The sequence below is a fragment of the Dermacentor variabilis genome, chromosome 6, assembly GCF_050947875.1.
Source record: "Dermacentor variabilis isolate Ectoservices chromosome 6, ASM5094787v1, whole genome shotgun sequence".
Lineage (NCBI taxonomy): Eukaryota > Metazoa > Arthropoda > Arachnida > Ixodida > Ixodidae > Dermacentor > Dermacentor variabilis.
Genome location: NC_134573.1, coordinates 187120456 through 187145505, shown reverse-complemented (window position 1 = coordinate 187145505; position 25050 = coordinate 187120456). Strand labels below are relative to the sequence as shown.

The 25050-nt window shown below is 45.3% G+C and overlaps 1 protein-coding gene across 1 annotated transcript in view; it reads right to left on the bottom strand.

Moving 5' to 3' along the window:
* LOC142585961 (structural maintenance of chromosomes flexible hinge domain-containing protein 1-like) overlaps positions 1 to 25050 on the bottom strand; it is a 409872-nt gene that overhangs the window by 180260 nt on the left and 204562 nt on the right. Inside the window, exons 27-30 of the mRNA XM_075697096.1 lie at positions 16731 to 16944; positions 9650 to 9779; positions 9136 to 9216; positions 1177 to 1335 (exon numbers count right to left, since the gene is read on the bottom strand). Coding sequence (XP_075553211.1) covers positions 1177 to 1335; positions 9136 to 9216; positions 9650 to 9779; positions 16731 to 16944 — 584 coding nt within the window. The remainder of the gene's footprint in view (positions 1 to 1176; positions 1336 to 9135; positions 9217 to 9649; positions 9780 to 16730; positions 16945 to 25050) is intronic.

The following is a 25050-nucleotide window of genomic DNA, read 5'->3' as shown; positions in this document are numbered from 1 at the left end:
CACCTGCCGGTGGTTTCAAGCTACGGCTGTGACGCGGGATGCAACGAACCTGACGAGAGCGAGCCAGGCCTAACGATGTCACTGGCCGATAGTGATCGCAGGAGCAGCGTACGGCATGACATAAATATGGTGCAGCCAGCAGAATTGTTGTAACGGCGGAAGCAAGCAGGGGAGAACCTCCAACAACTGGCATGGACTTCGGCAACGAAGCGGAAATGTCTACGAGTGCCAACGACGGTGCGGACGGGCTGGCAGAGATGAAGTCACGCTTTTATGTTATCAGTGCAGAAGCGATAAATGCTTTGGTCTCACGTCTAAAGTGCAGTCTCTGTGGCGGCTCCTTGACTTTTGACTCAGAGGAGCGAGAATGTGGCCTTGCCATCAAGCTTCTCGCCATATGTGAAAACTGCAGCAATGTTGTTTCCGAGTGGAGCTCGCCGCGCGTGAAAAACAGCAAAACGGTCAACCCCTTCGTAGTGAACATTCTCGCCACTCTTGCGATGATTAGCACTGGAAATCGACAAACAGCGATGAATGACGTTTTTGCTGCAATGAATATCTCGCACTTGTGGCCTTCATACAAAACGTGGCAAGGCTATATCAAGCAGAAGCTGGCGGCAGCCACCGCGTCTGCTACCCAAAAGCTGATGGACCAGTGTGTGCTATCAGTAAAGTCATCGTATAATGACTTGAAGCTTGCGAACTCCGGCAATATAGCGGTATCCTACAATGGCTCGTCCTTATCCCTCACACATCGGAGTCGGCACGGTCATCGAACTGTTCTCCAGACTTATATTCGAGTAGGTTGTCCTGAACAATTCCTGTGCTGGGAGTGTGCATGGCCCGAAATCTGGTGACCCAGACTACCAAATGCAGTATTGAATAAATCTCGTTGCCGATGGCTACGTGCCTGCTAAATTCAGGGAAGAACACAAGGCGCGAATATGCAGATGAAACATTTATGCAACCTTCTGAAGGAATCGATCGCCATCAAACAAGACTGCCAGAGCACAGACACAATTCTAAAGCTCAAGTTGATGCTGCAAATATTAGAGTACAAGTCTTGAAGTTGCAGTAGACATGGTCAGCTGCAAAACAGCATTTCTGGTGCTGTGTTCTGTACTTCACTTTGCACTCCTTTGAAATGAAATGAGACATCCTCGTCTGGCACCTTACCTCCGCAGGGTTGTAGTTTGTGTAAGCAAGGCTGGCTGGAGGCCCCGGTACCAGGTTGAGCCGCAGGTAGTCTTTGAGCCCTCGCCACTGGAAGCAAACTTCTTTGCAACCAAGGCTGCTGTCCATAAACTTCAGGCCTTTCACATGAAAGCCACAATTCTGTGCAATAGAAGAAAACAAAGACATTGACAAACCACTCTGTAGACTTCACCTTGGATATTCTTTCATCACCGGGAGCATAACATAGTAACTATCGTATTTACTCGAAAATAGGTTGAGCACGAATATAGGTCGACCCCTATATATTGTTCTCCCAAAAAAAGAATAAAGAATTTCGAATATAGGTCGACCAATTAAATCGGCACGTTAGAATCAAGTACAGCCCTAAATCTGTGTTACCGTATCGCCATCAGCATTTCAAGTAGGCCACCTCATACGCGATGTAAGCGTAGCTGCCGTAGCTTCATCCATGTGATGTAGTACAGTAAAACCTTGTTAAACCGTACCCACTTAAACAGTAGTTTCATTTTAAAAGTAGTTAAGTCAAATCCCCAACTCAGTGGCCATTGAACATAATGTGTTTTCTATCTGCATAAACCGTACCAGGTGATTGTGTACGTATCAGTCAACATGTAGTGTTTCCACTTTTCGTCGTGCAAACACGGCAGTGCTTCGTCTCTATCGGGCGGCCCAGCAAAACAAGCCTCAGAGATCTGAACAACGGCCTCCAAGCGCCCTGTGCATTTGCGCATGAAACCACATCAACATCATTTTGGCGCCGTCCCAGAGAGCATTGTGGCGTCATGTAAGCGAGGACTCGCGTCACGCCAAAGCTCGGATAAAAAGACGCCGGGCGCTCAGCATAGAAAAATTTGACATCGTTTGTGCTTTCGAACGTGACGCGAAGAAGTCGTCGCTGGCACCCGACATGGGTCTACTGTTGACTACAGTGTGTGGCCTTTGGAATGTGAAGAAGTTGCTCGGCAGCGCTGCTGCGATGGTGAAGAGATGTCGGCTGCAAGGTTTGACTTTTCGCCATCGTTGCCTCTGTTTTGCCTAAGTGTCGCCTAGCGACAGTGTTAAGGATGACACGGAAAGCGACAGCGCGTTACGTCAGCCTCACGAATGCAATCGTCGCGACGAGAACAGCACCCCGCAATGAAAAGGTGCCCCGCGACTTCTGCAACGCTACCACACCAGCACATGGAGAATATGCAACACTAACGAGGAATCTGCAATGTGAATGTTTGCTGAGAAGAGGGGGCTGGTTGAAAAGCTGGCTCGCAGCTTCACTAAGTTTGAGGCCGCTGTTGCCGCTGCTAGGCCGCCACGGCATCAAACGAAAATAACAGTTTTTTCGCGCGAAGTAAGTAAATACTGCATGTTTTTTCCCCTATTATCACACTCTCTTTTCCGTTTTTGACAGGTAAGTGGGCGATCTCATGCTATTTCGGATAAGCAGTACTACTGTTTAGTACGTACTTTTTCCGAGCTCCAGTGAACCACGGTTTAACGAGGTTTCACTGTACACGTGCTTGGGCATTAGGCCACCAGCTGTCTTCCCTTTGTCTGCATTTGCTTTATCAACATAAAGTGCCGAGTTCATCATGATACCACGTTTAAAAGGAAAGTGATGATGTGTGAGGAGACAGACGGAAATCGGGCTGCATCCCGGGCATTCTGAGCACCCAAAACTTGCATGCGGGATGAGTGCAAATAGAAGGAGATGGTTTCCGCCAGCAAAGCAACACAGTGGACCAAAGCAGGACATATTTGTGGCGATCTACTTCAGCGATACAATCGCCTTGGCCCTATACTGAAAGACTGTACTGTATACTGTAAGACGAAGATAGAGTGTGTGGATAGAGGGCATGCCGTGTTTTCGCCGCTTATAGTTCGCATTGAAGCGAGAGGCAGCTGCTGCCACACTTTTTCAGTTGAGCATTTTGGCAGCGAGTTTCCGTGGTCAATGAGTGAGATGTGTTCGTTTTTGCTTGTGCATGCGCCACACCATGGTTGTTAATTTTAGTTAGTACTGTACTGTAGGGGTACGCATTGGAAGAGAGTAAATGTGGTATTTGTGTTTTCTACAAATGCAGCTTCGTCGTATGATATCAACATGCATGGCATGGCGTTTTGGTTTGCGGCCTTGGCCCTTGCAGCTCTGGCGGCGGCTCTGTTCCACATTGGAACTCCCTTAGCTCAGTGTTTTTGCTGGCTTTGATCCCGAATACAGGTGCCGATTCTTTGGTCACAAATACAGTCGAACCTGGTTATATCGAACTTGCAAAAAAACGCCTATCAGTTCGACAGACAGCATAATTGGAAATAAGCCAGCTAAATAATTGGATGTCATAAAAGCACATACCACTTATAAGATCACTTTATTGATGAAAATAGCTTAGTTTCGCATGAAATAGTCCTGCATTTCCTTCTGCTTGGGCAATTTGGCTGCCTGCGACGCATGCACTTCCCCACATTGTCTAAGGAGGCGGAGCAGCTGAGGCCCCAACCTTCCGCATTTGCACAGAAGCACCGGACTAGTGCGAGTGCACCAATCACTTCGTAGGGTGTGGCCAGAGGACCGTCGTTGCTTTCCTCATTGCGCCCACTTTCACATGCGCTCGGTACGATGTCGGCAATGAACTCTTCGTTTTCGAGCTCTCCCGTGGTTGCGACACCATCATTTGCACTCAAACTCGTCCACCGTTGATTCGTCAACAGCTTCCGGAAATTCTGACAGCTCGCTCCAAACTTCGGCAATATCGGCAACGATTCCGCCGCACTCATCAGAATTTACAGACATCACCGAGCACATGGAAGCCAGCATGGCTGAAGCAATTTTGGACGAACCACTCGTACACGGCCGTGCGTACGCATCAGGCATCACGAGCACCGGGTCGCGAGCTTGGCCGCTTAACCCTAATCTGCCCCACAAGTCGGAGATGCTGCTCCACAGGCCGCGCAAGAAAGGACCCCTTCCGCAGGGCGTGCTAGACGCCAGTCGTTTGGGCGTCCGCGTCATGACGAGGGAGGGGACCCGAATACCGATGGTGTCCAAGTTGCGAGTGCTTGGCCTGTGGCTGGAAGAGAACGGTGCCAACCGCGAGCTGGTTGCCCGACTGCAGAAGAAAGTGGCCGCCACCACACACCTCGTGCGGCAGGCCACAAACAAGAGGAAAGGAATAAAGGAACACAACGTTATGAGGCTGATACAGGCGTACATGCTGAGCCACATAGCGTACGTTGGCGCGTCCGCTGACTGGAACAGGAGCGAAACCGAACAAGCTGAACGTGGCGGTCCGCAGGGGCTTCAAGACCGCCCTGGGAGTACCCCAGTACACGCCAACCCACAGGCTCCTCAAGTTGGGCGTACACAACACGCTCGAGGAGATCGCTGAGGTGCAGAGAATCGTGCAGCTGGAGAGGCTTTAGAGCACCATAACGGGAAGACGAATCCTAGGCTTGCTCGGGATTCGATATCATGAGGCGCGTGGACTGAAGGAATAACTGCTACCGAAAGTCAGGGATGCCATACAGACTGAAAACATGCCGAAGAATATGCACCCGGTGCATGACATGCAAAGACGTATACGCAGGGTGGTAGCAATCTTCGAGAAACATGGAAGACGAGAAGGTGTCCTCTTCGTCGATGCAGCCAGGTACCCGCGCCCAGTCAGTCTCTGATGGTGACGAGGGACGTCGACCACCACCGCAGCTACAATGGAATGTGCGAGACGAACCGCAGTTACCTACACCACCATCACTGCTACTACTACGACAAAAACGGCGGCAGCAACAGCAGCAACATCGACACTGCCGGCCGACGGCAACGGCACCCGCCTTCTCCATGGCAGTCGTAGATACAAAGGGAAGGATCCGAGTCACGGCATCAGCGAGGCTGCCGTCGGCCGAAGCAGCGGAGGAGATGGCCATAGCCCTCGCGGTACTCCACGGAGGTGCGGAGGATAGCCTGATCATCAGCGACTCCAAATCAGCGATTCGGAACTACATCAAAGGTTGGGTGTCCGCGGATGCGACGCGCATGCTCAACGCCCGGGCCGGGGACTTCGGATCCGGCACGATTACAAACAAGTCCCTCAAGTGGTTCCCCACGCACGTTGGGGAGCTTGGCAGTAACAACAACAGCCGCAACAACAAGAGAGAGTTTTAGTTTAGGGGATGCAAGTGGCTTGCGTACGCAAGCCACTTGCGTCCCCTAAACTAAACCTCTCTAATAACAACAACAATGCTGACGGCCGAAGACGCACCGACACTCCACCCAACCACAATGAGCAAGCCCACCTCGTCGCGAGCCAGCTTACCCGCTGCGACGCGGTCACCCAGAGGGCAGCCACTGCCATTTGTGTGGGACCCCAGCGGAGGAGTGACGGCAATGGCGGCGGCCACCCCGTCCGGCACCACCGCTGTCATTACCAACACAACCCAAATCGTGGCGGACGGAGCTGGGGATCATGGGGACGTTGACTGCGATGTCAAGGAGTTTCCGGCAATGTACAGAGAGGTGCTTGGTCACTATAGGAAAGAACGGAAGGAAATATCCACAACCCCACGAGCAGCTGAACAGGTCCCAGGCGGTCAACCTGAGACGGTTGCAGACTGGCACTTTCACCAACCCCTACCACCTGCACCGCCTGTGGCACGCGCTGCAACTGTCGCCCGGCTGCCCGTGGTGCGAGCACGAACGTGCTGATACGGCCCAAGTGCTTTGGGAATGCCAACGCCATGAGGAAGAAGGACCAGGAGGAAGGGGGAAGACAACAGCAGGACCCTCTGAAGCGGGGCGCCTCACTGAGAGATGCCAAGCCGCCCTCCTCAGCGAGGCGCCCGAAGACCAGAAGTGGGCCGTCCAGCAGGCCAGGGCCGTTGCCAAGGATCTCGGAAAATTTCCTCGGGCGATGGACCACTGGCAGCCTAGCCCCGGGCACCAACATAAATAACCATTAGACAAATAAAGTTTATTCCTATCCTATCCCCCTTATTCTTCAAGATCGTGCTGAGACTGCTCCTCGAAATCTTTCCCGCTGTGAGGACATCTGACTTCTCACCGCGTTCGACCCGATTTATGATTTAGAGGCTTCACGACAAAAGGCGAATTCTGCCGCTCCATCACGCCAACACTGCGGGAGAAGGCTCACAAGGTGCGCACACAATGAACCAGAAAAGCAGCGTGACAACTGGCACTTTCACCATTTTGCGAGACGAGGGCACAAGAGCCTCTGATTGGCCGTCTGAGCAAGCGGTGGCGGGCCAGGATCATTTTTTGCAGGAGGGCATCAACGGCTTGTCCAAGGGAGCACGGTCACAGTAGGGGGAGTGGTTGGATGGAGCCACGCAGCCGGGTTTCCCCGCCACCGTGAGGGAAAGCCAACTTCTGGGGGCACTTTTCTGCCGCTTGACACTCGATATATCGGGAGTCAGTGCTATTTTTGTTATATGTAAGCATCATTTTGCTATATATACTCATTGTAACTATACTGTGTCCAGAAATTGTTCGATATATAGAATAATTCGATGTACACGGGTTCGATATAGTCAGGTTCGACGGTACAGGTCGATAGCTAATTCAGCAAAATGCGCTGGCGGGCTAGTTGGTGCGAATCCATGAATACTTTGTTTAGCGCAAAACGACAGACACAAGAAAGACAACCAGGACAAGGCGCTACTCTCAACTGACATCATTTTATTGCGTCACTCCTTTATAGACCGCTCAAACCAGAGGAACATGCGCAGTGAGCACCATGCGGTGGAGCCACCAACATCCGATCCCAAGAGCGCACTCATGCGACAGAATCCAAAAAACCGAATTCAGCGCTGTACAAGGTTAAGGAAGGCACACTAATGCACTGTGACCCCAATGGCTGAATGAAAAATGCTTCCGATAACTCTCGGGCGGTGGTGTCACGGCTCTTCTTAAAAATCGTGGTATCACAAAACATGGGTTTGCACTTGCATGTTTTACAATGCTGAGCCAAATGGGAACCTGTGCCTGTTGGTGTGGATCGCTCATGTTCTCTAAGGCGCTCGTTAACACAGCGGCCTGACTGCCCTACATACACTTTGCCACATGACAAGGGAATCTTATAAACCACACCGACGCTGCAATCTACAAACTTCACGTGGTTCTTTTCACAATCAGGTTTTTTACTTGTTTTAGAAATACGGCTGCACAACATTGACAGTTTCTGAGGAGCGGAAAACACTACCGGAATTTGGTATCTAGTGGCGACATTCTTTAGATTGTGAGCCACTCTGTGGCAATACGGCACAACTTCAGGCCTCTTCTTTTGTGTGATGCAGTGTGTTTCACACATGAGCTATCTAGGGACGGTAAACTCCAGTTTTTAGATTTGCAGCTATCCTTACAAACAGGCCACGCCTGTTGGATGTACTTGCCACGTGCACGTAATGAACTTTTACCTTACGCGTCTGCGCACTCAAAGACTGTGAAACGCGCCATTGCTTTGATGCGTTTAGAATCTTCCTTAAAGAAATCTTGTCATCACTCTGCGAACATGAGTTTCATTGCACAGTTAAATAGGCTAAAGGCTGCCGGTTACCCAAGTGTGGTGGTGACGTCAGTCTCGGAGGTTTTGCTTCAAAAACTGAAAGGGAAGCGGCACAAAAGTAACTGCATCACACAAAAGAAGAGGCCTGAAGTTGTGCCGTATTGCCACAGAGTGGCTCACAATCTAAAGAATGTCGCCACTAGATACCAAATTCCAGTAGTGTTTTCCGCTCCTCAGAAACTGTCAATGTTGTGCAGCCGTATTTCTAAAACAAGTAAAAAACCTGATTGTGAAAAGAACCACGTGAAGTTTGTAGATTGCAGCGTCGGTGTGGTTTATAAGATTCCCTTGTCATGTGGCAAAGTGTATGTAGGGCAGTCAGGCCGCTGTGTTAACGAGCGCCTTAGAGAACATGAGCGATCCACACCAACAGGCACAGGTTCCCATTTGGCTCAGCATTGTAAAACATGCAAGTGCAAACCCATGCTTCGTGATACCACGATTTTTAAGAAGAGCCGTGACACCACCGCCCGAGAGTTATCGGAAGCATTTTTCATTCAGTCATTGGGGTCACAGTGCATTAGTGTGCCTTCCTTAACCTTGTACAGTGCTGAATTTGGTTTTTTGGATTCTGTCGCATGAGTGCGCTCTTGGGATCGGATGTTGGTGGCTCCACCGCATGGTGCTCACTGCGCATGTTCCTCTGGTTTGAGCGGTCTATAAAGGAGTGACACAATAAAATGATGTCAGTTGAGAGTAGCGCCTTGTCCTGGTTGTCTTTCTTGTGTCTGTCGTTTTGCGCTAAACAAAGTATTCATCGATAGCTAATTATGGGTAACATTTTCGGAAAAAGAACATTTACCTAAATTCAAATAAATACGGTAGCAAAGTTACAACACTGATGAAGGCAAAAGTTAAATTTTATCAATTAATCTAGTTTGCGTTTATTAATCCCATGTCAAACAGCTGCGGTTACAAAAGCTTTCCTGCAGGTTTCCCACTTTAAGTAGTGCCTAGCCATTTTTCATTGCAAGCACACTTTCAGCAACCCACCGGATGTTTACAGTATGCACTCACTAAAACCATCTGTTAAAAGCTCACAAACAGTGACCATACTGGGTCATAGTGCTGTTGGAATGTAGTGGCATATCTTTCTTGTTTAAAGTTTTTATTTACAATTCCTTAAAATTGAATATTTTGATGGCAATACATTACAAAAAAATATCCTTCTGGAATTATTCCAGGGTCAAATTCACAAACACTATTGTTCTTAAATGTCTGTAATTGACTGACACATCATTAGGATACTGTTCAGCATTACAACCAGTGAGCAGCAGCAAACACCTTTGTGAAGTCAAAACCTCCATTGCAGGTCTTGCAAAAATATTTCAGAAATGAAAGCAGAGGCAAGAAAAAGTGGTACACTTACCTGGTCTAAGGACTTCACTACATCCCCATAGTCTATGCCATCAGCTATGATGAGAAGCTCGGCAAGATCTTTCACATGCAACTAGAGGTGGAGAAAAAAAAAAACCGGCAAATTTGCTTCCCCATCTAAATCAAACACACGCACTATAGTGTTGCAGAAATAGCTATGCCACTGCCTTGTTCACACATTTTCTACAGAGTTGTCATTTTATGGCGAATGCAGTTAAACATCACATCTGAGTGCAGACTTCCCTGTTTCGTCCATAATAGATCATAAATACACATTGTATGTGACAATGCAACAGCGTACACTTGTTGATTAGGTGCAATGAAATAATGGTATCATCACTTAGGATGAAACATAAGGCACACTTTGTTCTACTGTTACTGTGAGAGATGGTGCATTGTTCTGTTCCTAGAAGTGCCGATAATTTATCTTAGATGGTACCTTTAAACTCAGCTACCGTTTGCTCTTGTTTTTACTTCTCAGTTCCTTGCCCTGGCAGGGCACTCACCTTTCTGATTGAGTTCTGGTACTTGTCAGTGAGACTGATGAGGATGTCAGACTGGTGGACTTCACCAATGCGTACATCGGTTGTCCCTTTACATGACACCTTCAGGATGGCAGGCTCACCATTCTTTGGCCTGTCAATGCAAAAGTTCAACAATATTTAAGTACTGATAGCAATGCTTATGCAAGGCACATTCAAAAACCTTTTGTTGGAAAAGATCTTTTAGGAGCTGCTTTATTACAGTGGAATCCCACTGATACATTCTTCGCTGCTGCATTTCCCCAGTTACTACATCGCGTTTATGGTCCCCTCCCCCCCCCCCCCCCCCCCAACTTAACACTTTCCAGTCCGCGCCTATACCCATCGATAGCCCATTATGAATGGTTTCAACATGAAATTTTCCCATGCTCGGGGCATTTCTGGACAGCTACCGTCATCCAGAACATAAAAGAGGCACTACAGAAAGAACTCTTTGATACATTCCCATAATGTTCGTTTTCCCGGCGCCAACATTCACAATCGACGACACAAAAAAAGTCGCAGTTTTGCCCAAAAGGCGAACCACCGATTGGGATAGCAAATTAGTAGATCTATACAAAGTAACGATAGCAGTTTTATCGGCCGCATAAACTTGTAAACATTTGCTTGCTAACTAAATTAACAATGATAGAATGTGTAAGCGTGACTGAACGCAAATGTAGAATGAAACAGACACACACAAACAGTGCTGTATCTGTGGGTCCATTTCTTTCTATGTCCTTGTTCAGTCGCACTTAACATTCTATCATGGATTCAACCTAACTAGCCTGCCAGTGTGTTTTAACTAAATTAACAAGCACGGTGTCACGCGAGAACAGGTAAACATCAACACACCACGCTCGATGAGTGCAGAAAGTCGCTGTCAAAACGCTGGAGTGAGGAATCATGCCACCAGCAGCCATTCGATCTTCGTGCATCTCTCGCTTTAACGTGAGCGAAATGTTGAAAGCATAGTGCATGCGAAGCTACCGACACTGCACGCACTCTACAAACATTGCAGATCACTTTGAAAATGAGGCCCGCATGGGCACACACTTTGGCCATGTCGCAAATCGCTTTCTAGATTCGGCATCTGCACAGCCGCCAAGTAAGCAGCTGCTGCTGGAAAAGAGCCCTCCCCCTCCCTCCCTTTTCTCTGCTCACCCCTGTGCCTCGCCCGTGACAGGAGAGGGAGTGCTTTCAGCCTGCCTTCCTCACTCGCGCACGCGAAATTGGGCCCATTGAACAGCCTTCACCGACTCCCCCTCACAAGCTGTCACTCACAAATACAGCATACAGTGCGCGATGACGATTTTATCGCCTTTGAACTTTGAACGGAACCTAATGGCGATGGCAGATGCGCCTGGAGTGTCCACATAATTACTATCACAATAAAATGACCCAAAAAGTTATGCTCATTTTTTACTGGTTAATGTGTTCCCAGAAAACAATTATTCGGAACCAATGCTCAGTATGTCGCCAAAATGCAATCGTATGAAACATTCTCAAGCCGCTAGATCCCGTGTAAACAAGAAAACGTGCGAGGTGCGTGCGATCGAGAACAGTATATAGCTGCTGCCGCCGCAGCTTCACCACAATACTTTCCCGCATGTCTCACATGAAAACGACGGTGTGCACTCAGTTTCTCATTTCGCCATACACCAATCTCCGCCCGGGCAATTGCATGCCGCATTCACACCTATCGCTGCCAAACCTATTGTGATAAGCATCTTCACCTGTTTGTTATACAGCACTTGGTGCATAGTGCCATTGGTAGCATACTGCATGCTTTTAGTAGGCGATAATCCAAATGCACCACCGTTTCCTACTGCAAGCAGCGCGATGTGGGCATCATGTTTCGCTTCAGCGTAGAGTGTACTAGAATACGGTTGAGTGGGGCGAGCGGCTAGGGCGGCGCATGCTTTGCAGTGAGGTGCGCGACGATGAAAATACTGTGGTGGCGCTGTGATTGAAGTGGATTGGGCCGCATCAAGGTTGCACCATTGGAAACTGCTGTGCGATACCGCTTGGAAGCGTCATTAATACTACTTCGCACGCTGGTATATGCATTCAGACCACTGAAACGGTGTTTAAAATTGAATATGACATGTATTTCTGCCTTAGGATAGATGCCTTTCTTTCTATTTTTTATTTCAATTTTTTTTTTTTTTAATGCCAGTCAGTCATTGGACCTGCATTGTGGCCGCAGTGTTGGTTTTCATTCTATTAAGTTACTGTACGGTTCCCTTTGGAGAACAAAGGTTTGTCTTGTTCTTCAAGCAGCATGTATCTCTCGTGTGTTTTTGCACATGTAGTTTTCTATTATTAGGTCTTGCGAAACGCAGACAGAACACAAATATAAACTTCATGCTTGCCACTTCAAACAAATAAAACATATCTGACCCATCCGGCACCCTGTACTTAGATTTACAGGAAGCATTCTTGTAGAAAAAGAAAAAACTGCAGTGCAAAATTCCATGCATGTTTCAGTCTTTCTCGCCAACAAATGCAGAGGAACTGGTACGGGTTCTTTTATTGCGGTCAGATCTCGGGCGCCGAGAACAGTTTTAGGTAGTAATCTTTGGTCCGTTAGCCGTGTGAGATTTTTTTGTTCAGTCTAGGCTTACAACAAAAAAGGCGGTACCGTAGCCTCATAAGTGGCTAAATAGTGGATATGGCGTTGTGCTGCTAAACTCGAGCTCACAGATTCAAGCCAGGTTGCGGAATTAGATGGTAACAAAATGGAAAAACACTTGCGTACTTCTGTTGAGGTGCACGTTAAAGAACCCCAAAAGGTGAGAACTGAACATGGTGCCTCGTAATCACCGCCAGACGTAAAACGCCAGAATTTGTTTAATTAAAAAGGAAAAGAAAGAAGGTAGCTGTGTCCTTTGGCTTTTTTCTAGGGATGTAAACGAAACACATTATTCTCGAATCTGATTTCTGAGAAAAACATATTACGCTTATCTTATATTTCATACCTAAATGTAATACCATTGCCAACTGTATGTCTGTTCAATTAAGCAGCTTCTGTATTATAAATGGATGCTTCAAGTTATCCCGTGCTCTATCATAAGGACAATAATGAAGCAATTAAAGGAATGACATGCCTCACGTACACGTAGAGATATTTGTAGACCTGCTGTGTTCATTGAATAAGTGTGGTACCACATTGGGTACCCAGTTTTAATGGGCTGCAGACATGGTAAGAATGTCAAAAAAATGTTTTCCTTGACTGAATCAAGTTAGCAGATTTACAGGCTGCCACAAAACAGGGTGTTTATATTGAGTGACAACTAGGAACTTGTTCAGCAGAAGCGATTAGCACCCATGCGTTAATCCTCCCAGGAACTAGTGCACCTCTGCACAACAGCCACGACTCTCCAGCAGCACTACCACTCGGAATAAGAGTCTTCACTTGCATTGGCCCCTCACCTTCGAGACTTGATGGATGTGATGATAGCGATGTTAATGCAACCTCACAATTACGGCAAACCCTCCAAGATAGGCATTCACAGTTAAATCTCTGAGGCGCAGTGCTGCAAGCAAGGCAAGGTCTCAGGGATTACTATCTAGCGTGTAATCTCTGAGGCCATACTGGATGTCTCGTCGAGGTTGCCAGAGGAGATAATGGCGGCAGTGTTGGCATACACTACAGCCACGGACGGAATGCAAATAATCGAATGTAGAGCAGCGGCTGTCCGAAATATTAGTCGTCTTTACACATTAAGTCAATAGTGCCATTGGCGGTGCCACGAAGATGTCCGAATTATCGGTGGTGGCGCTGATTTCAGTGTGAATCAGCAGGATGTGTTATACATTGCTTTCAATATATTGCTGGTCAGACCGCAGCGGTTATTTCGAATTATCCGAAATTTCGAATTAACAAGTTGTGAATTATTGAACGTTTACTGTAGTAGACTACCCAAAAACTACCTATTTTCCTGCTTACAGGAAAGTCTTAAAGCCAATTGACTCATATTCCAATTTGCTACGTTGCCATTCTATAACGTTCCTGCATCTTGTGTTGTATTTTAATACGGCAGCCACATAAATTGTGGCACAATTTAGTTCTTGTCAGCTCCTTAATGTCAGCTTTGCCACGATACCACTGTGTTATATTGTCAAGCCTATCAAGAGTAGAAAGGGGCAACTGTCACAGAACATACGAGTTCCTTAATTATACACATCTGAATTTGCTGTTGCGATTTGGGGCCCTCTTCACTGTTAAGATTATTTCAGTTGCTATATTTATTGATGCGGTCCCTTGAAAAATGTATCCGCGGGGTTCTACTGTACCAGCCACAGTCAAACTTTTCATAAAACTTTGTTGCAGCAGAGTTCCCTTAAAAGGACCCTAAAACTACTTTGACGATTTTGCCCAAGCATTCAGTCATGAGAGTAGGTCCTTCTGATCATTAGTTGACGCATCTAAGAGCTCCGCGTAAAGCATGTAACTTATTACATGGTTTTAAAGATGTACATTGCTGTGCCCCACGCCACTCGGCTAAGTTTTCAGCCGCCCCTGAACAGGTGACGCGAGGCAACCATATGACGCCACTAGGGTGACCTATCCTATTGGCTGCCCAAGGTGCGTCATCAATAATTTTTTATGCTTTATGGCAAACAAATGTTGTACATAATAGTTGGAATGTTAGTTAATTTTTGTTTCTGCAAAAAAGAAAGTAACAGAAACAGAGTGCACAAGAGCAATTTATCACTACACTCAAGATTTCCGGCACACAGCAAGCGTCGCCTGCTTGTGTTATAAATTGCTCTGTGTTGATGAGAGCTCCGCGGTCAGTGCTGATCTCGAGCTTTCTTTTTGTTAGCACAATAGTTCTCCCTTGTTTCATTGTGGGCTGCAACTATAGCAACTGACGATATGTCAAGCTGCGACATCGTGCCCCTCTTAAGGCAGCAGATGAGTGGAGTAGCTGATGTACATCAGACCGTTGGTATACAATCGGTGCCAGGATTTGCATATTTGCGGCCATCACTTCATGCCAGAGGATTACTACCACAGTAGTGTTTTGTGTGTCCGGTATTCGGGTAAACGCAAGTGCAAGTGGACTGGGCCTCCGTGTTTCACAGCACGAGCGGAGGCACAAACGTGAACGGTCTGCACGGTGCAGCCACCTGGTGGCACAAAGCTCAACCAAGCACAGAACTAATATGGCAGTAACGAAGCGTATTCTACTTTGCTGGTGGTTAAATTTTTGGCAGGAACATAATCGCAAACATATTTTTCTAAATGTTTAAAATGTTTGACACTTAATTAGAGCAATATTAGCTCTTTGTTTGGCTGATTAAGCTCTGCACCACCAGGCTGACTGATTTTAAACCAATCAGGCCTCTCGCATATGCCTACGCTAAAGCACCTCCTTTACAGCTATACAGTCTACACTCGTTACAGCCGACACGCGTACAACAGACTTTCGGATATAACGGACCACACTTCAACCTTAGTTTGGTCTGCCCGTTTTATTAATAGAACGAAGTTAGCTTTTAACGGACCGCACTACCATGGACTATCAGCTACAGTGGACGAAATTAGTGGCAATTTTTGTCAGAATTGGGCATATAAAACGGACTTTTATCATGTCAACACACGCTGGCGATTGACATGAGAGGGTCAGCCGATGATCGCAGCTCAATATCTTGTGCACGAGGGAGGAACAAAAGCGGGGCGAAAGTTCACCGTATCTTGCGCGGGAGGCACAGGGGGTAGGCGAGGGAAGGAAGGAGAGTTCTACTCCGATGGCTGCTGTTAATGGCATGCCCACGTGGGCGCCGTATCTTGAAAGCAATCTGCAATATGGACAAAGTGCACGCCCGGACGGGCACTACATCTTGAAAACGATCTGCAATGTGGAAAAAGCGCGCCTGCGCGGGCACCGTATCTTGAAAGCGATCTGCAATGTGGACAAAGTGTGCACCTGCTTTCGACATTTAGTTCACACTGACTGAGAGACAGCTCGAAGGTCAATTCACTCGCTCCTGCTGCCATGTTTATCTACCTTAATTTGCTATCGCAATCGATGCTTCGCCTTTCGGGCGAAAGTGCAACTTTTTTTTTGTTTTTTACGTTGGACATTTGTCACTCCCTCTTTTCAATAAAGTTGTTAGACATCACGACGAAAGTTTCGGAAGTGAGGCCCCTTGGATATTACGAACTTTCGATAAAACGGACGTTTTCTGTCGGATTATCAGGGTTTGTTGTAATGAGAGCCGACTGTAGAAGTATGGAGGGATTTTGGTTTCGCCTCGTCCCATCCGTCGAAACGCCCAGCTCGCCCGTGGTTACGGGAATACTGGACATGCTCGGCGCTGCGACAGAATGCTCGTAACGCATGCTGCTTCGAAAGCTCTCGCTTGGGATCGACTGTCAGGCAGCTGGCAGAGAGGTTGGAGAGGCTTTGCATGCTCACTCCAAGACAACCGGAAGTAGACAACATAATGTCCCGCCCTGACGCAGAACCAGTGAAGCCAGAGTTTAGCCATGATCACTAGGCAAACGAGTTGAGGAGAAAATGCTTGGCTATGGAGGAGGGTAACTTGTAATCGTGCATTGCTCTCTTGATACAAGACGCTTCACACAAATTGTGGTGTGAATAATTTACTATAGCTGTACCCTCATATCTACAAAATTTGTCTGAAACCATTTCAAGGATCTTCTAAATACAAAAAAGCAATGACTCCTGAAGGAGCTCCCAGAACTGCCCTTGCTCTGGCCAACTGCCTGTGTTTATTGCACCACTTTATTTAATGCTAGCAAATTAAAAAATTTAATTCTGGTGTCCCACATGCCAAAACCACGATCTGTTTATGAGGCATGCCATAGTGGGGGACTCCGGATTAATTTTGAACACCTGGAGATCTTCAATGTGCACCCAATGCACGGCACGCAGGCACTTTTGCATTTCACCGCCACTGAAATACGGCCGCCACGGCCAGGGTTTGATCTTGCAACATCAGGCTTAGCAGTGCAATGCCAAGGCCACTGAGCAACCAAAGCAAGTTGATAACAAGCTAATGAGAAGGCAAGAAAATGACTTGGACTCACTTCACATTAAAGGCAAAGTCCACAGCACGACCAGAGTTGATGGACATGTGACAAAAAAGGGATTGCTTCACGGATGATGGGCAGATGATGTCTGGTAGCCGCCCCGCCAGGACTTGGTCCTTTGGGACGTCAGATGCCCAGTTCAGCTTGAGCTTGGAGACGAGACTGCCTGTCAGTGTTATGGGCTTGCCTATCTCATCACGCACCTCAAACCCTGCAAAAATCGCATGAAAGCACAGAGTTCTCTTTCATTAGTATGAATACTAGTCACATCTAAAATATGCCCATGTCCATGCCCACTTGTTCTGCAACTTTTGCTGAGCGGTTGGTGGGTCTTATAACAGTAAGCAAGCATTGCTGGTTTGCACTCTTTTTTTATGTGTCGCAAACCAATTTTTCAAAGATCTGATATTTTGGGGGGGGAGGGATCTGCTCAATTATTTGGACTTTCGAGGCACCGCCACCTAATCCATGAAACCAATGCACAACAACAACCGAAATTACGGTCGCCATACGGTGTCTTGCTTGATTTATCAGATTGATCCACATGCACAACCTCGAAAACATGGTGGCCATGAACAAACTAGCCGCTATTCAGGCTGTCACCCACGCCGTCACTCTCATGTAGAGGTGGTTCCTCTGCTTTCCAAATGCCGAAGAACTTCATCAACTTGACACCTAGCCACAATTTTCATCGCATATTTTCGGCGACTCGAGGCAGTGCTAGTTAGTTGTGTAGTGACAGCGCTACTGCTACGATGACTGAAGATTCAACAAGGGCGGTATTCTCGGGCGATCACTTTCGGAGATAGTTTCACTTTCAAGAGTGACCGCTCTTTCACTGAGTTGCAATAACATTTTTCACTGCTGAGCTTCAGTTTCTTATTCTTTAAATACAGTGAATGGGTAAGAGACAATGTACAGATGAGGGCCCAAAAGTCAAAGATTCCAACGGGACATTATGTTAATAACAACAATAAAGAAACTTATGAAAGATGAGCAATCTAGGTAAAACAAACACAATCATGTAAAATACAACATAGAAGAATTAAAGAAAAGAGAACCAATTGCCCGGATACAAGCCTATAGTGCATAAAAATACTGCCAATAGATACAAATGGTAAAGGAAGTGTAATGAACGATGTAAACTTAGCTATACCTGTAAAAAGGTTAAGGGCAAGACTAAATGCATGAAAGGATGAAGATTTAATGGTGTTGGGTAAACCATTCCATAGTTGTATAGCAGCGAACGATGATGTAATTTTTCTATATTTAGAGTGAACCATAAGCAGTAGAAAATTGGAGTTACATGCAAACCTGGTATTGTTATTTAATGAGAGACCTGGAATCAACAATTCATATAAAAGCTGTTTAGTAAGTAATTTACAAAACTTAATTGTAGGGTGATAGTTGAACATGCTAGTTACAACATGGATATTATCTTCACAAGGTAATAGCAGCTGCGAAAGAGCCGCTGTTAGTGATAATGCATATTGCACGGTTCTGTAAGTGGTGAAGTTAGTCGTGCTTTTTTTTTTCAAGTATTGTGATTTTTCAACAATTTTTACTACAAAACTGACAGCCCACACAAAAAATCTGCTTTCTATAGTCAATAGATTTCAACTTTTTCTCTATTGGATTTCTCTATTTCCACATATTGAGATAGGAGCCCTTGCGCTAAAGCTTCATCTCAACAGCTTCCTTCTCACTTGAATAGATAAAATTATTTCGTGGTTGAAATTGCATAAGCCTCACAAGTACAAAGCATCAATCAAGCAAGCAACACTCCTCCTTGTCAATTTCAGTTTCAGTTTATTTCAGTCTATACCCCTCCATATGCAATGCAACACACACACACACACACACACACACACACACACACACACACACACACACACAAAATGCTTTACATCTACTGCACTTCAGAAAATGCTTCAAACCCGTAATAAAGGTAGCGCAGAATTATGCATTTTTTTTCTTTATTCGTATTATACCTCAAAGCACACTAGGGCAGGTTAAGCAATCAACGGTGTATTACAGCATGCCCTTTCGATTTCTTCTAACCAAGCTGCATCCCTGCCTCCAAATCACGCAGTTGCCATGCCAGTCAGGTAGATCATTTTACACCTACAAATTTATATAACCAATGCTCAAGATCTTTTTTGACTTCTTACTTCACGTAAGTTTGGTTTTATCCAATAAATGTGCTGCTGTGGCATCCCAGGTGAACAAAAACATTACTTTGCCATACCATTTCATTGCCCACAAGAAAAATGAGTTGTGCTGTAACTTCATAGATCACAAAATGGTAATTAAAAAATATGAAACCAATTTTGTGAGTGAAATAAAGTATTGCAAAATGTATACACAATCAAGTGGAGAGCGCAGAAGAGCCAAATCCATAGCTTCGAAAATTTATGACACCACTATGCTGGTTGCCTGAATGCTCATCTCAGAGCTTCAAGTATTCAAACACAGGATGCCTCAATTCAAGCCAAAGTCTCTGCATAGAAATCCATGACCATAACAATCCCTCCTGTATGTTCCGTTGTTAAGGTATAAATCTCTGACGTTATTCCCGAGACATGCATTCAATGTAACAGAGAACTACAAATTTCGTCACACCTGATCTTGAGTACTCGAACCGATCTTGGTCACTGCTTATGTAAACATCTGTTCTATCGTACGACTGGTTACTGGATCACGTGAAGGAATACATTGCAATGTAGCTCTTTACCATAGTCATTGGCTAAGTGCTGCTTAATTTTTTAGATGGTAGATAAAACAAGGCACCAGCAATATAAAGCTTTTACTAAAAGCTAGTTATTTAACTAGCTAGCTAGCTAGTTAAAAGCGTTTGATTGTGTTTGTCACACCAAACTAATAAATAAACTAAAAAGCGTTATCGGAGACACAGAAATTGTTGCTTGGGTTTGTGGGTTTTTGTTTAATAGGTGTCAGTTTGTTATTTTCGAACATACAACATCAGATATAGTATCAGTTACGTCAGGAGTACCCCAGGGCTCCGTGCTTGGGCCCTTGTTATTTCTCGTGTATATTAATGATATAGCCACTAACATAGACTGTAAAATAAAGTTATTCGCGGATGACTGTATCATTTATAGAGAAATTAAAAATGATCAAGATCACTACTCCCTTAACAAATCACTTCGTAGTATTACAGAATGGTGCTCAGACTGGCAGATGATAATGTAAAAAAATCAGCATGTATGACTATAACGAGGAAAAAAGAATCTTCAGACTTTTGCTACACTATAAATGGTACAGTTTTGACTAAAGTACAAAAATATAAATATCTAGGCTTAACAATAACGTCAGACCTAAGGTGGGACGAGCATATTCACCACATTACCTCATCTGCTATGCAAAAGTTATTTTTCCTTCGCAGATCACTTCAACTCGCACCCTTGTCAACAAAACTCCTAGCATACAAAACATTCGTTAGGCCGATCCTCGAATACGGAAACACTGTATGGTTTCCTCATACCCAAACTAACATAAAGAAAATAGAAACAATACAAAGGAAGGCCATTCGATTTATCCATAACAAATTTAGACGTGAAGACTCTCCCTCTAACCTTCTAGCAATTTCTGGGCTCCTTACGCTCGAAGCACGAGCGAAACAGGCACGTTTGAAATTTCTTTATCAACTTCTGCATAATTATTTCAAAATTGACATTTCAAATTACATTTCTTATTCACAAACATGACCTACCAGGCACAAACACACAAACACCTTAGTAGAATATAAATGTAATAATAATGTCTATAAATATTCCTTTTTTCCGGTTGCCATCCGTGAATGGAATATGTTATCGCCTCTCACCACTAACACAGAGTCACTGTCTCAGTTTGAATCAAAAATTGAAAAAATTGTTTAGCAGGTTAAAATTGCTAGTGCTATTATTGATCGTGCAAACCACCATGTACTTGTGCCCTGTGTATGTAATCGGGTATGCAGCGTAGCATACCTCAATTGCCATTTCTTATTTTTTGAAAGTTCGCATGTACTTGTGTTTGGTGTATACATTTTGTAGTGAAAATTGTTTGTTTTAAGGTGCAAAACTGACATTATACATGTATTGATACTTAACATTATCAGTGTTCTTTGTTTATGTACATATATATATATATAGTGCCCTCCTGCTATGGTCTCAGTAGAGACTGGCAGTATTGTAAATAAATAAATAAATAAATTTATAACACTAGCAACTACATGATTAGGCATCATAAAAGATCAACACTGAGAAAATGTTCTTTCTTTTCTTCGTTAGAAGAGCACAAGTCTGAATAGCTATAATATGTGCAGAAAAATTTAGAGTACAGTTAAGACTGCTTTAAAAAGGTGAGAATGCTCTTCATTTTCAAGGCATCATCACAAGCAAGTCAAAAACAAAGACTGCAGCAACAAAATACACCTCAAAAACAAGTTACACACATGCACAAGTGTAAACTCATTTTCCCTCTGCTTTCAAGTGCATGCTCATGTTTGCCTGCTGCCTACCACCAGCTCACCACACTTCCCCATCTACAGAACAGCCACAGTAAAATCTTTCATGAGTGCATGCATATATTCATTGGCTCCCCTCTCAACATTTCATCTATGCATCTCTGCCTAGTGAGCAGATTCTTTCTTTTTGTCTGTGACACAATTTAGATACGGCTTTTTCCCAGTGCTGCCAACCATTCGGTAATTAATAATTAACCTATCTTTAGAATCTCGGACTATTCCCCTTAGCATTACATATTTAAAAGACATCAAAAGTAAATATTGGTAAATCTCAGCAGATGCATAAAATCTGGCAGCTCTACCTGCAAATGGTCAAGCAATACATGTTCAGTACATGCTTAACCAATACATGTATGTTTGATATAGTCAGAATCACTTATTACATGACTAGTTGTGTACGATTTTGTCCAACACAGTTATTTATGGCAACGAGAAAGTCACAGTGGATATAAATCATTGTAACAAACCCACATATAAAAAGCTTGCTTTTTTTCCATATTTTACAATGCTATTTCCTTTCTCATATTACGTTCGAATCCCAAGACACTTTCTACAACTGCAACTGTGCACCTAGTCCCTGTTTCAGCTTTGAAAAGTGGTGAAAAGCAGCACACACCAGTCACCATTGTCATCAGGCACTCAGATGCATAGGGAGATAAAGGTAGGATAGGGGTCTGTGAATAGTGATTTACGAGACCAATCAAATATTGAATACTGTTCGAATAGTTATAAAATTAAACAGGCAGACTCAACTCTAATTGGCATATACGTAATGCGAAGCATTTTTGGTGCGAGTAGCTTGTGAACCATACATGTGTGTACAGTCGAACCCGACTATATCGAACCCGTTTACATCGAATTATTCTATATATCGAACAATTTCTGGACACGATATAGTTACAATGAGTATATATCGCAAAAATTACACTTACATAGAACAAAAATAGCAGCGACACCCCATATATTGAACGTCAAGCGCCGGAAAGTGCCCCCGGAAGTTGGCTTTCCCTCGCGGTGCCGAAGAAAACCTGGCTGCGCGGCTTCATCCAACCGCTCTCCCTGCCGTGACCGCGCCCGACCGCGCTGCCTCGGACTAGCCGTCGGCACCCCCCCCCCCCCCCTGCAAAATATGATCCTGGCCCGCCTACAGCGCTTGCTCAGACAGCTAATCAGATCCTCTTGTGCCCTCATCATGCAAGATGGCGAAAGTGCGACTTGCCTCGCTGTTTTTGTGTGCGCCTTGTAGGCCTTCTCCCGCAGTGTTGCCGTGATGAAGCGGAAGAATTTGCCTTTCGTCGTGAAGCTCGCAATCATAAATCGTGTCGAACGCGGTGAGATGTCGGATGTCCCTGCAGAGCACAAGATTCCGACGAGCACTCTCGGCACGATCTTGAAGAATAAGGGGGAGATTAGGGCTAAAGCGTCCAAACTCGCGACCCAGTGCCCGTGGCGCCCGTGTACGAGTGGTTAATCTGAAATTGCTTCAGCCGTGCCGACTTCCGCGTGCTCGGTGATGACCGTAAATTCTGATGAATGCGACGAAGCCGTTGCCAGTGTTGCCGAAGTTTGGAGCGAACTGTCAGAATTTCCGGAAGCTCTTGACGAATCAACGGTGGATGAGTTTGTGAGCGCAAATGATGTGTCGCGACCACGGGAGAGCCCGAAAACGAAGACTACATAGCCAACATCGTACCGAGCACAAGTGAAAGTGGGCACAATAAGGAAAGCAACGACGGTCCTTGGCCCACATCCTCCGAAGTGATTGGTGCGCTCGCACTAGTCCGGTGCTTCTGTGCGAATGCGGAAAGTTTCGGCCACAGCTGCTCCGACTCCTTAATGTGGAAAAGTGCGTGCGTCGCAGGCAGCGAAATTGCCAAAGCAGAAGAAAATGCAGGACTATATCGTGCGAAACTACGCTAGTTTAATCAATAAAGTGATTTTATAAATGGTATGTGCTTTTATGACATCCAATTATTTAGCAGGCTTATATCGAATTATGCTCTATATCGAACTGATAGGCGTTTTTTTGCAAGTTCGATATAGCCGGGTTCGACTGTATATAGTGTCGTTTTCAAGGCATAAAGATTAGTACAGTGAAACCTCATTAAACCATAGTTTGCCATAGCTCGGAAGAAGTACGTACTAAACGGTAGTACTGCTTAACCGAAATAGCATGAGATCGCCCACTTACCTGTCAAAAATGAAACTCGGAGAGAGTGTGATGAACGGGAAAAAAACCATGCATTATTTATTCAATTCACACAACAAAAGTGTTATTTTCGATTGACTCCGCGGAGGCCTAGCAGCGATGACAGCGGCCTCAAACTTACTGAAGCTGCGAGCCAGTTTCTCAGCCAGCCCCCTCTTCTCGACAAACACTCACATGGCAGACTGCTTATTAGTGTTTCCTATTCTCCGGGCAGATTCCTCATTGGCGTTGCATATTCTCCGTGCATGGTCTTGGCAGTGCTGCAGAAGTCGCGGGGCGCCTTTTTCATTGCGGGGTGCTGACCTCGTTGCGACGATTACATTCACGAGGCCGACGTAACGCACAGGCTCTGCCACTGTCGGGCCTGAATCACCTGTACTGTCGCTTTCCATGTGGTCCTCATCACTGTCGCTAGTGAATACTTCGGCAACAACAGAGGCAATGATGGCGAAAGTCAACCATCATGGCCAACATCTCTTCACGGCCGCAGCAGCGCTGTCGAGCAACAACTTCGCAGTCCAAATGCCACACACCGTAGTCAACAGTGGATCCCTGTCACATGTCAGTGCCGACTTCTTCATGTCACGTTCGATAGTACGAATGATGTCTAATTTTTCTTCTATACTGAGCACCAGCGTCTTTTTTATCCGAGCTTTGGCATGGCGCGAGTCCTTCTTTGCACGATGCCAGAATGCTCTCTGGCACGGCGCACACCGCCGAAATGATACTGATGTGGCTTCACGCTTAAACGCACAGGGCGCTTGAAGGCTGTTCTGACCTCTGAGGCTTGTTCTGCTGGGCGGCCCAATGGAGACGACGCACCACCATGTTTGCGCGAAGAAAAGTGCAAATACCACATGTTAACCGATACGTACGCAATAACCTGGTATGGTTTATGCGGATAGAAAACACATTATGTTCAATGGCCACTGAGTCGGGGATTTGACTACTACTTTTAAAATGAAACTACTGTTTAAGCGGGTACGGTTTAACGAGGTTTTACTGTATCAAGGAGTAGCATATGACATCAAAAATTAATTTTATTTATGGTGAATTATAGACAGGTTGAATATTATATACACGTATGTACAGGCAGTACATTATATATTAGTCGACTCTCATTACAACGGACCCTTTACAACGGAGCCATTTCAAATCAAAATTTGGGCAATTAAAGTTATTGGGCATGTCCGAAAAATCAGACTTTCCATTAACTTCCATTATATTACTTCAATTTCAATTTCTTGGCTATTTTGATCCCGCACAATGTCTCGGTCAGCGAACTACTATTCAAAAGTTCAAAAACAAACTACAATTCAGTATTTTATAATATCTGAAACTAATGAAATATTTTGCAACAACCAGATGTCTGGTTGCAGTTCTTGGTTTGCTAAACAAAATATTGCAAGTCATCAGGAGTGAATGTTGACAAACGTTTTAGGAGCAATGCAGGAACAAAATCACTAATGCAAGCTTTCTTTTCAGTTTCACAGCAGAGGCCTACTGGCCCTGAACGGCACCCATGCATTTCTATGGGCCCAAACTCTCCTCATCTAGATCATGTGATCTTCTAGATCAGG